This window comes from Periplaneta americana, chromosome 3 (assembly GCF_040183065.1).
Source record: "Periplaneta americana isolate PAMFEO1 chromosome 3, P.americana_PAMFEO1_priV1, whole genome shotgun sequence".
Lineage (NCBI taxonomy): Eukaryota > Metazoa > Arthropoda > Insecta > Blattodea > Blattidae > Periplaneta > Periplaneta americana.
Genome location: NC_091119.1, coordinates 157,423,129 through 157,435,701, shown reverse-complemented (window position 1 = coordinate 157,435,701; position 12,573 = coordinate 157,423,129). Strand labels below are relative to the sequence as shown.

General features: G+C 33.3%; 1 protein-coding gene and 1 long non-coding RNA gene across 2 annotated transcripts in view; one reads left to right on the top strand and one right to left on the bottom strand.

Moving 5' to 3' along the window:
- The first annotated feature begins 50 nt into the window (after positions 1-50).
- On the top strand, positions 51-3,798 carry LOC138696760 (uncharacterized). The gene is made up of 2 exons (XR_011331455.1): positions 51-466; positions 1,202-3,798. It is a non-coding gene; the product is annotated as an uncharacterized lncRNA (long non-coding RNA).
- A 974-nt stretch (positions 3,799-4,772) lies between these two features.
- Positions 4,773-12,573, bottom strand: part of OstDelta (oligosaccharide transferase delta subunit) — a 29,263-nt gene continuing 21,462 nt past the window's right edge. The window contains exon 13 of the mRNA XM_069822142.1: positions 4,773-12,388. Within this exon, the coding sequence (XP_069678243.1) occupies positions 12,246-12,388 (143 nt within the window). The 3' untranslated portion in view covers positions 4,773-12,245. The remainder of the gene's footprint in view (positions 12,389-12,573) is intronic.

The window sequence follows — 12,573 nt, the reverse complement described above, 5'->3', positions numbered from 1 at the left end:
TACCAACACAACATGGATAAATATATATAATATATATATCCATGAACACAACATCACAGTCTAGCATATACAGTCACGAAGCTTGAGTTGTGAGGGTGCTATAAACAATAGACTGTGCCAGTACTATTTCGCATTGTCTGTAATGAGGCGATATTAGCGATCCTAGTGGTTAGCAACTATCTATGTATGCATATTATTATGTATTGAGCTTCGATGACATCAACGTATATCCTACGCTTCTTTTGATTCAATTTGCTCGCTGTATCTTTATTGATTAGAAAGAGAAGTGTATACATTTCTTAATGCTATAAGAGCCCAAAGTTCATGTGGTAAGACTTCATGTTATATTAACATCATTATTATTCACGAAAATTTCATGAAGTACATTAAATGATGTCAAACAGAAGGCGCAGGATTTTAGAGCCGAGTCTTCAGCAAGGACAGCTACCCATAACCTCAAACTTAAGTAAGTATATTCCTTCTGATTTTATTATAGTAAGTTAGGTATATTTAAAATTAGCATTATATGTATGGTATTATTCTATTCTAGACTAAGATTTTTATTTTAATTACATGTATATGTAACAATTGACATATTAAAACTATTTTAACAATAACATTACGGTATTGTTTAATGTAGGCGAAGAAGAGACAGCCACTTCTGATACTGAAATAATTAGTTTAAATCATGATAATCCAGGACCACTTCCTGAACACACTACTGAGATGGAAATAGTATAAATCCTCTGTTTGTAACATTTTTTTTTTCTTTCATTTATTATAGGCTATTCCATAGATCTTACATGAGCAATGAAGCTGTAAGATGTGGAACAAGTCAAAATTTTACAATATTACAATTATAATTTTTACAAATTTTTACAGTTTTACAACTTTGTAATTTTCTACAATTTTTTACAATATTTTGGCGAGAGTTTATTAAGTAAAAATAATTAAGCCTAACCAATACGAAATTTAATAAGTAACAACATAACCAACACAGACATGTTATTATCATTAAGTTATACGATATTGTTATCAAGATAATCTTGATAAAATGACTCTAGACTTTTGAGTAGTATGTTTGAAGAACAATCTATCCAGCAAAATAGTTCAGATTGACATCAATTGCTGAATAACAATTCTCATGAAGATAAGCCATTCTCTATGCATTAAGTATTATAATTTGATTTGTATCTTGCAGATACCGAAGTTAATAGCAGGCCCATTACAGTTGAAGAGGGAAAATCTAGACATGACTGTGGTACTTCTAAATCAATAATTGAAGTATCTGATAATCATATTGAAATTAAATCAACCCCTATAGACAGTGAAGTTCAAAATACTGACACTGTTGACACTGACACGTCAGATACACCTCAGATTGTTAGGAAAAAGTACTCAAGACAGTCCAAGGAAGAGCGGAAATTAAATAGAAATTTTGGGGAAGAATATGTGACCAGTGAAGGAAAAGTAGTACCAAGGAAGAAGTGCCAAGATTTGTCAAACTGCAGAATGAAATGCAGTTCTCGACTTTCCTCTCAAGATAGACAGGCTGTATTCAATGAAATGTGGGGTCTAGGAAGCTTTGACATGAGAGTTGGGTATGTGGCATCTCTTATTGAGACTGCACAGAAAGCAACAATGCGACTAAGACCAGATGTAGATGAAGATAAGAGGAAATTCAGGTTCCAGACACACAAATACTTTTTATGTTTCAATAGTGCTAGGGTAGCAGTATGTAAGGGCTGTTTTATAAAAACACTTGGTATTACAGATAGATTTGTTCGAACATGCCTGTTAAAAAAGGTAGATTCTGTTGGTGGTGTTACAGCTCCTGATATGAGAGGTAAGGCTCCTTCAAAAAGAAAATGGTCTCCTGAGGATTGGGAGAAAGTGAAGGCACAAATCAACAGTTTTTCTGTACATGAGTCTCACTACATAAGAAAAAGAACAACCTAGAAGTACTAGCAGCACATCTTACATTAGTAAAAATGTTTGAGCTATATAAAATGACCTGTGAGAAACCAGTATCAAGACCAATCTATGAGTCAGTTTTCCACACGAATATTTATTTTTAAAAACCTAAAACAGATACATGTAACAAGTGTGATACGTATGTTTCACCTCCAAATAAAGATTGCAGGAAGTGAAGCAGAGAAAAGTACATTGCATGAGGAGATGACTAAACACAAGATGCTGCACAAAGAGCCTATAGTAAACCAGTGGATAAAAATATTGCAAAGGATTCCATTTCAACTGCAACACTTGTGTTTGACCTACAGCAATGTCTGTAGATTCCACATCTAGAGAGTAATGTTGCTTTCTGTAAAAGGCAGTTGTGGACATTTAATTTGACTGTACACAACTGTGCTGATAGACTTCCTTCATGCTACATGTGCATGAAGTAATTGCTGGTAGGGGTGTCAATCAAATAGCTTGTCAAATGATATCTATTTCAGCATATTCGAAACATGCCTCCCAATGTTAGTCACATTATATTGTATTCTGATACGTATAGGGGACAGAATAGAAACAAGATTGTAGCTGCCATGTTCATTTCATTAATGTCCATGTCAACCAGTGTCCTCACGATAGATCACAAATTTATGATCCCAGGTCATTTACACCTGGAGTGTGATATGGACCACTCACTGTTTGAAAAGAGGAAGAAGAAAACCAATATGGCCATCAGTCATCCCAGGGACTGGTATCAACTAGTGAGAGATGCTAGCAGAAAGAGAGCATTTAAAGTTGTAGAAATGTCATAAGACAAGTTTTTTTACTTTTCAGTCTTGCTGAAGGTCCCGCGCTGTGGCATCACGGTCTAAGGCATCCTGCCTAGGACTCGCGTTACGGAATGCGTGCTGGTTCGAGTCCACATGGGGAAAGAAATTTTCTCATGAAATTTCGGCCAGTGTATGGGACCGGTGCCCACTCAGGATTGTGATGCACTTGGGGAGCTACGATAGGTAGCGAAATCCGGTTGCGAATGCCAGCTATAACGGCTGGGGGGATCGTGCTAACCACACGATACCTCCATTCTGGTTGGGTGATCATCCACCTCTGCTTCGACATGTGGGCGTGAGGCCAGCAGCCAGCTGGTCGGTCTAGGCCCTTCACGGGCTGTAGCGCCACGGATTATTATAGTCTTGCTGAAGAGGCCACTAATTCAAAGAAATACGACAGAAAGCAAGAAGAGTGTCCTGTGGCTTGACAACAAATGGTTGAGGTACTTGGAAAAGTGAGCCTGGCAAAATATTTGTCAAGACAACTCTGGAAAATAATGCTCCTTTTGAAGTTCTGGATTTCCGCCGAAGAGAAAAAAGTCTTCAGAATGTAACTTTGAAGGAATGTTACAGTAGGCCTGTTCCTATTAGTAAGGAAAAGAAGGACTTGTTGGAACTGCTTCATTGATCCTATTTTTCATTCATTTTACAGAGAGCTTTCCATACAAAACAATGGTGTAGACATAGATCCAGATATATATATATACATACATACATACAGTAGTCAGGATGAAGCATATTAAACACTTAAGTCAACTGTTGAGTTCTCGATCAATAACATTGTTTCTGTTCTGTAATTGTTAAAATTATGTATTAATTCAATGTAAACTCCAATAAGAAGACTTCTGTAATGTTATTAGGACTGGTCAAAGAGACATATGTCTTTGCTCCAAATGACATAAGTAATGTACAGTGTTTTGACATTAACAGTATTACTTTTGAGTTTTTTTATTTTTATAATGTAAGTACACTCATGATCAAAATAAACAGTAACGTGAAGTAAAAGAAAAAAGCCTTTGTATATCCTTAGGTCAGTTTTTTTCCTTCTCCTGTAAAATTAATATTTTTGACTTGTGCCACTTTTCCCAAGTACTTCCCAGAATTGTATGTGTTATATTTCCACTGTGTCGACTGGTAGCTGGTGTGATGTCAGTGTCAACTCCTGGAAGAAAGCAGAATCTCACGCTCAAACGGGTTTGAAGGTCATTGAAATCAGTCCTGCTACATCAAAGGTACCAACGCGAAGTGTCCATACTGTATAATTATCTATACGCTGTGCTGACCAACAGACCACGAAGGCAGTCAACTCTTAACAACAACTGATACAAACCATATTGGAATATGACATTCCTACCTTATGGCTTACTCACCTAGTTGAAAAATACTCAACACAAAAAGCCATCACTGTTGTACAATGTGTGCAAACACATAGTTTGAAATGAAGAAAACCCAAACAAAATATAATAGGACACTGCTTCATGCAACATACTTTCCTAGGCCACCCTACATTTGTCCTTCCAGGTACTTCTGTCCTATACGTCTTGTACTTGTCTCCATCTCACTCCATCCCATGCATGCGGTCTTCCTCCTGGTTTACCATGTAATGCTTTTCTTTGCATGCTTTCGTCGCGCATCCTGTATACATGCCCCAACCACTTAACCTCTGCACCTTGATGTTACTAAGTCCATTTCGTTATAGATTCTCTTGTAACTTAATCCCTCTTAGCCCTAAATATTTCCAACAATCTACCTTAGAACACTAGACACGTTTGTCTCTCTTATATAGTGAGTTCGAAAACAGCACAGTTATTATTCAAAATTATCAGGCACTTAAAATACGTAAGCTTAGCTCTTAGAATTCTATTTATATAATTTTATAATTTTTAAAGAAATATGAAACATTTTATGAACTATAAAAAAAAGCTTAGCTCTTTACTGGAGGGAGGGGAAGGAAAATATGTTCTCTCCACAATAAAGTCTGTCCAATAACTACATAAACACCAATTTTATTAACAATTTACAAATGCGTGAGACTAATGTCTGACTCCTGCCCAAAATTAAATTGTTATCCCACTAGGAAACAAACACTCTAGGAGTGAAAATAATATACTCCTTTTCAATGGAATTCACACTTTTTATCAGTTCATGAACAGGAATGGCAAAAAAGATCAGTGCAATCATCATCCTGCAACAATATGCAGAATACAATAAAATTTGTGTAATGCTAATAATGTACGTCATGCAACATGACGATGTATGACTATGAATTTCTCATTTCACACTATGATGTTGAAAACCAGTCATTACACATTCACAAAGTACAATGCATTTCATATTCTCCACAATCAAGCTTCGTAAAGAGTCCGTGCAGGCTACACCTCATGCACTTGGCGTCAGTATATATAAATAACTAGTGTTGTGAGTAGATGTGCTTGGTTTTACCTTTATGGAAGAGTAAATTCGCAAAATAAAAATGCCTACTGGAGTTCTGAGAAACCAAATCTCCTCCATTCGAGGTGAAAGAAAACCGTAAATGGGCTTAAGATCTTTAAACATTTTTCCCCAAATTGACTGAGGAAGAATGGTTGAATGCATTCCTTCAGTACAATTCCACCACAGTGTAGTCAGTAAAAATTTTAGGTAAGATAAGGTACTTTTCTGGAGACCGAATAAGGCAACATAAGGGATGTTTTAGAGGACTGAATAATTAGCAGTAATTTGTGGATTCCTCAATCTGCCAATCTCACATTGTGAATTTTAACCTGTAAGGCAATGTGTGGATGTCAATGGACAATATTTTCAACATCACCTTTAATTATGAGTAATTAGTAAAAATTGAGTTTTATTTATATTGAAAAAGTGGTAGATATTTTAATTTCCTAGGACATTATTGCATTTCAGCTCTTGGCAATGGCATTTAGCAAACTTAAATGATAAATGTGTTGCCCTAAACAGACTTGGTTTAATAACTACTAAAAACTGATTTGCGAGCATTAGTCTATAAGCAAATAATATTGCATTATGGCATTATATTCCTTATGCAAAATATAGATATATAATGTGGTCAAAATCAATTTACTTTGATACACTAAATAGTAATTATATAACAAGTTCTGTACATTGGTCAGTGGCTGGTCATGATAATATCTTTGAAAAATATTGGAGTGCAAGAGGTCAAATGACTTTATTGTCAAACGCCTGGCATTAGAAAACAACAACATTACAGTAATCGAAATGTGCAATTCTACCTTCTTTTACTTGAACATCAGCTCTACTTTTCTTTCCTGCATTACGAACTTCTCAATGACATTATTATAAAATGACTGTGTTTGTTTATATTTTAAGCTGGCCAACACTTTTTCAATTAACAAAAAACGTAAGTCACTCAACTTATCTTGAGTTTGAGTGCTTCGACGATAGGTGTTGATCCTTCTCAGGGCAGAAAAAGAATGGTCAACAGTCAACACCAGATTAACAAGCTTGTACACTTCACTGAACCCAGAAGAAAGAACGTTTTTATTCATAAAACTAAGGAGCTCATAAAAATATTTTCCATAGAATCCTGGAGATAGGTAGAAAAAAAATTCATTTTTAAAATCAATGTGGTCAAATAGAGGTCACTAAATAGCTAAAAGCTTGTTCAGAGTGAGTCCAAAAACTTATGTTTTTCATACTTCTGGTGATACAGTAATTAAAAATATTCGAGTTCGTCAATTTGAGAAAACCTAGAAACAGAAAAATTATACAATCATTTATTTCCATACACAAGTGTCAATAATAATTTTCTGTGTCAAAGTGTTAACCCATATCGATGGAAATTATTGTCCCTCATAATATCATTGATCGTTTACATCCTTTACTTTCTTGCTAGAATACGTTAAAATCTTTTTCTTGCAGAAAATTATGCAAGATATTGGTGTAACTTAACAAATGGAATTAACTGCAGTAGAAATATTGTCTCAAATTCATTAAGGGATGCCAGAAGGCCACGATATTACTGCAACATTGTCCCAGTTATCAGGATGTTTGATAACATTTACAAAGAACTCCCAAAGTTAACATCTATGTTCTTTGACCGCATGGGAAAGTTTAGACGTAAAATTCCGTATGTTTGCAGCAAGTGTTGGAGGTCTCTTCTGTACAGACTCTTGCAAGACATGTGTTCTTTTGAAAGATTCAGAGAAAAAGACAGAAAGGCACTTAAGTGTTTGAAAAAAAAATTACTCTGATTATTGAAAAGCTCTAATCTGAAACAAAATTTAAAGCATGAACAGCCTTTGAGTATGATGGAGTTGGAGTTGTGTGGGAGAAAAATCGGACAATATTACCAACTTCATTTCCAGTAAGCTGCACATCTGTATTTTTTACTTGTATATTTCAGAAAAAAAGTGTGCAGGGTATTCAGGAAAATACGGTAATTAAAGTACCCTTTTGTACTGGGTGTGCACCACACACCAAACACACCTGGACTATACACCCCTGGCTATTGGGATTGTATTGGTGGAGTGTACATTTACCACCATCTGCGGATGCAGAAAATATGGAACGCATTGTATTTACTCGTTACATTTATGAAATGTAATTTTTTAACACCCATACCATATGCATACAATAAAACAAACTTATGAAGAGTTGCAAGTGAAATTTACATCATATGTTAACATATACTAATAAGATGTGCTGGGAAAACTGTGTTTAGTTTAGGTACAAATAAACCCATCTTTCAAGTATCATGTTTATAGCAGTTAGAACTCCACTATATCCATTCAGTACTTCTGCTTCGATTTTAGAAAGAGCTTGCCTGAAACATAATGCAGGAGGTAAATAATGGCATACAATAAAAACAGGTTTTCCTATTAATATATTATCACTTCTGAAAAACGGAAGCACAGCAATGCTACTTTTTTTGTTTAGTATAAACTTAAATTTAATTTCAAATGTAATACTGCATTACCATATTTACTTACACAATTCTTCCATCCAAATTTTTTTTCTGTGTGATTTCTCAGTCTTACATTATAAAAAATTGAACATACCTTTTCCTTTAAAAAGCGACTTTCGTGAAAATTCTCAGTGTCGTATAAACATCCCTTCTACAGTGAAGAACATCAATGATTTTTCTGACAACACTAAAGATGATTTGGATTTGTTTTCTGATGAAAGTAGTTGAGTGTAAAATATACGTATGTTTATTTTCTTTACGTAATTAATAAGTTAATTTTAACACGAATACTTTACTCACAAAGTTTAATGCCATGATCCCACTTTAAGCAAGGCATTAGAACTGGCACCAGCAGTACAAAGGAAAGCCACAAAATTGTCCACAATTACTCAAATTATTTATATATAAACATTAATTTGATTAGAACATTAATTGTTCTATGTTAATTATGAGCAGTTTATTTCCGATATTTTGTAATCCTCGTATAATTAATTGTCTGTATATACTGTATAGGGTACTATAGTTGTCTTACAGTTTTATACTATATTATAATGCAATTTATTTTACTGCATAAGTTTGTTTGTATGAGCTAATAACTTTAAAAATTGAAAACAACTTTTTTTCGGTCATTGTTATCAATCGGTTATTTTATCAGTTTAGTAGCATTCAAAAGTGATCATAATAATTGGTGTGCACTGTATTCATTTTGTCTAAGTAATGGTATAAATTTTAATGTAAAAAGTTCTAAATGGTAATTTAATTATATAAATCTCAATTAAAATAGACATTTATATATGACTACTTATTAATTATTTTAGTAGCCTCTGAAGAATTTACTGAATGTTCATCAATAAGAAAGTTATTTTATATCTTTGTAATTTACTATGCCTAATATTAAATTAACTGTTCATTCAAGTTCGAATTTGTGAGTCACTACTGACACAGATTTTCTACGGACACAATACCATCTAATACATTCTCCTTCTCCTGTAACTAGTATCCTAAAACTGTCTGCTGAAGGCATACTAAAATACCAATCTCTATATATGAAAATGTGGTTAATAATTTGCATCATGACATTTTAATCACATATAGTGTCAACAGCTCTTCAAAGCATTTCATTTTCTCTAGAAATTATGATATAAAAATTGCAGATATAATTATTTATAATTCTTATACTTTTTTTTTAAATTAATTACAGCTAATTACAGTTAATTCCCGATTTACCACGCAAATCATCTGTGGCTGCATTTAGATTGGCAACAGGCCATGACTGCTTGGCCAAACACCTGCATAAAATTGGAATTAATCAGTCCCCTAACTGCCCATTGTGCAATTCAAATCAAGAAATGGATTTGGAACATTTCAAAATCCGTGCTTCAGTGGCTGATCATGACAATATCTTTGAAAAATATTGGAGTGCAAGAGGCCAAATGACTTTATTGTCAAACGCCTGGTATTAGAAAACAACAACTTTTTTTTCAAACGGAATTAAACACATAATATAAAAAGGTACAGTATTAATTGTTCTTCCTCATTTTTGTTTGAAACAGTTACTATGTTTTCATGGAGTATTCAAATCGATCTGAATACGATTACTGTCTTGAAAATTCCATGAAAATGGGGATTCAAAACGATCTGAGTCTCAAGGTTGATACACCTAAAAAGTGGGATCGGATCGTATTCAAATTTGCATGAAAACCCATATCGTATTCAAAACAATCTTAATACGCTAAGCATGTGATCGATCGTCATTTCTTTGGTGTGTCAGCTGTTTTACAAACAGCGAGCTCAATTACACGTGTTAAAAAGCTGTGTTGTAACACATAATATTTTGTATTTTCCTGGAAGCTATTATTACCATTCTTTATTATCAGTCAGAATATTAAGTTTTCATGTGCCTTATTAAGAAAACTCAACAATGTTTATAGTTAAGGTCATACAGATATATTAACCAACATAACTATTTTCGAAACTTCAGCTTCTGTATTCAGATCGTTTTCAATAAGTATTGGGATATTGTATTCAAATCGATTTGAATACTCCATGAAAACGTAGTAAGTGTAGAAAACATAGTAAATGTAAACACCTAACTCTTGCATTTTAATGAAAACTTTAAACTTTATTTATTTATGATTCTGGACTTCACATTTCTGCTTTTATTTCCTTATAAAAAGAAGTGTGACAGAAGTGATAGCAAAATACTTAAGTTACTGATGAGTTCATATAGATAATTTAATTTTTTTTTCAACAGAAATTAATTTTATATAAGAATTTACTGTATGTGTGTTTAATACATTTACAAGTGCCATTCCTAAGAAAAATACCTTTTCTCTACACAAAATGACAACCATCGCATGAGTTATAGTATGTTCAACATTAATTTACTGTTTGTTTCAGACAGCACATCCATAAGGTCGTTTAGCAGTTCTTTGAAGTCTTAAAATGTTCATATGAGTAAAAGCTATATACATTTCCAGTACTTATTCGAATTTTCACATTGAATTCCAAAATATCCTGAATTTACCACATAAACATGATACTATTCATTCTAAAATCCAGCATACATTCATATACAAACTGGCAGGAGGATAGCTAAGTGATGTTATTTTACCAAATGAATTCACTATGATCTACAAATGGTAGGATCTGATCACATAGAAACTGACAACCAAGCATTATAATGGGCTGTAGAAGCATTTCTATATTTACAAGTAATTATTTCAGAAGTTCCTGAGTAGTACCACACTCACTGGTTCTTTCAACATCGTCTGCTTTATTATCTTTACGAAATCTTGAATTAAAAGAGATTGATTATATTGGTAAAAAGTCATCAACTACGAAATCCTAATGACTGCAAATACATAAATCTTCTTTAAAGCAGCTCTGAAATTTATAACTTAACTGCAGGCTTGCAGACTTCTGCAAATGACACAGTCCAACATCTGTCACTACTGTATGTCTTTTTTTTATTTTATTTTTGCAAAGGACAAACTTGACTAATTAGCATTCTTTGAGAAAAATTTTTCCCATTTACTATAACCGAAATATATTTTAATTTTTTTATGTCCCTACAAAAGACATTAGGGGAGACTGTTGTACCTTCAGCATAGTGTACCTTTGAACATTTTTCGTTTCTTATTTTTGCTGCTACCTAGAGGACTCAAACTGAAGTAGATTGTAGAGAATATCGCTAAATAGCTCTGGTCATAGTTCCAGTTTGATTTATTGTAAAGTGTGAGTTCTGTGGACAAAACAATTTTTTTAGTACCAAAAGTAAATATTTCGTTCATTGTTACATGTTTTCTAACACGAGACCAAATTGTATTTGTGACTATCAATCAAGAACTGTGTTCCCTATTATCTGGTGAGTAATAACATATTTTAATTTCCATGATTTATTCGAACCTCTAGTTCTGGCAGCCATATTTGTTTAAATGTGCATCCTCTTGTACCATGTACCATGGAACATGTTCCAAGATACACGATACTATCAGTTTTTGTTTTTTTTTTTTTAATTTTAAGATCATGCCACGAAGTAAGTCTGGAGTTGATCCACATGCCTTGAAGAAAGTTGTTAAGTCGTTATGGCTCCTCCAGGAAATAAAATCTCAATCAGAGAAGCCTAAACTGGTTTATAATGGCAAATACATTAAAATATTATGGAGTTTTTACAGCTATATTCCCACCTATATTCCATGTGATGATATCAGATCATAGACGACATTAAGATATATGGATCACATGAGAAAACGATGAGGAAGGCAGAAAATAGGAAAGATTGGAGAAAGCTGGGTTTGCAGTGAAAGACTTGCCCTTGGGCAGAACACTAAATGAATAAATTCCATGTGTTCCAAGGTACAAAACGGTATGTTCCAAGGTACATGAACCTGTTGTACCTTTGAACACATTACATATCCCGTCATTTTATTTTTTTCCATTCTTAATAGATCTGCAAAACAGAAAAATAAATACAAGGTTGTAAAGGAAACTTCAATAATTATTTCAAGCACATTTTCATTTAAAAAATGTCATTTCCCAAAATTAAAAAAAAAATAAACTATGAAAAGTGTTTCAAGGTACAACAGTATCCCCTAAATATCGTAATGTCAGAGTAATTTATTTATTATATCGTTTCTGTTTATTTTTCTCATGAAGCTTTGAAAACTAATGAGTAAGAATTATTTTGCCACATAACATTACCAAAAACTGAATTGAAAATATTATGACGAACAATAAACGAAAAGAATAGAGGTCATAAGATAAGGCCATTTATGTGAACATGGTAATATAAATTACAAATGTCTCTCACTTTAAAACATAGTACTATTGCACAGAATACTTTTAACCTTGTGGTACGAACCAAAAAGCAAAATTTTATGCGACAAAAGAATCCTGATGATGGTATACACGATATACCACGATATGATACTCAGAGTCTCAGAATCACAGATGTTAATAAGATGATCTCGAGCTGGTCCATGAACATCCAATTCCATGCAACAAGAACAATATGACTAGTGTTGCTTCCGTTCACTTGCGATCTTGGCGAGAAGCTTATTGCCACATAGGAATGTAACTATTCCAATTCCAAATAAGTACTTAATTGTCTGGAACATGTTGAGTTGAAGCCAAAATATTCCAAATAATGTAAATATACCTGTAGAGAAAAAATTAAAAAACTGAGTTTGAAGATCAATAAAAAAAAAAGAACTCTATCAACGTTGTTGTTCACAATTACATATATATTGAATACATTTTTTTTTTAATGATGTACCTACACAGTGCTAAGAAAAAGCTCATATATCATAATCGTGCAATGACCTCAAATAGATCCAACTTAAT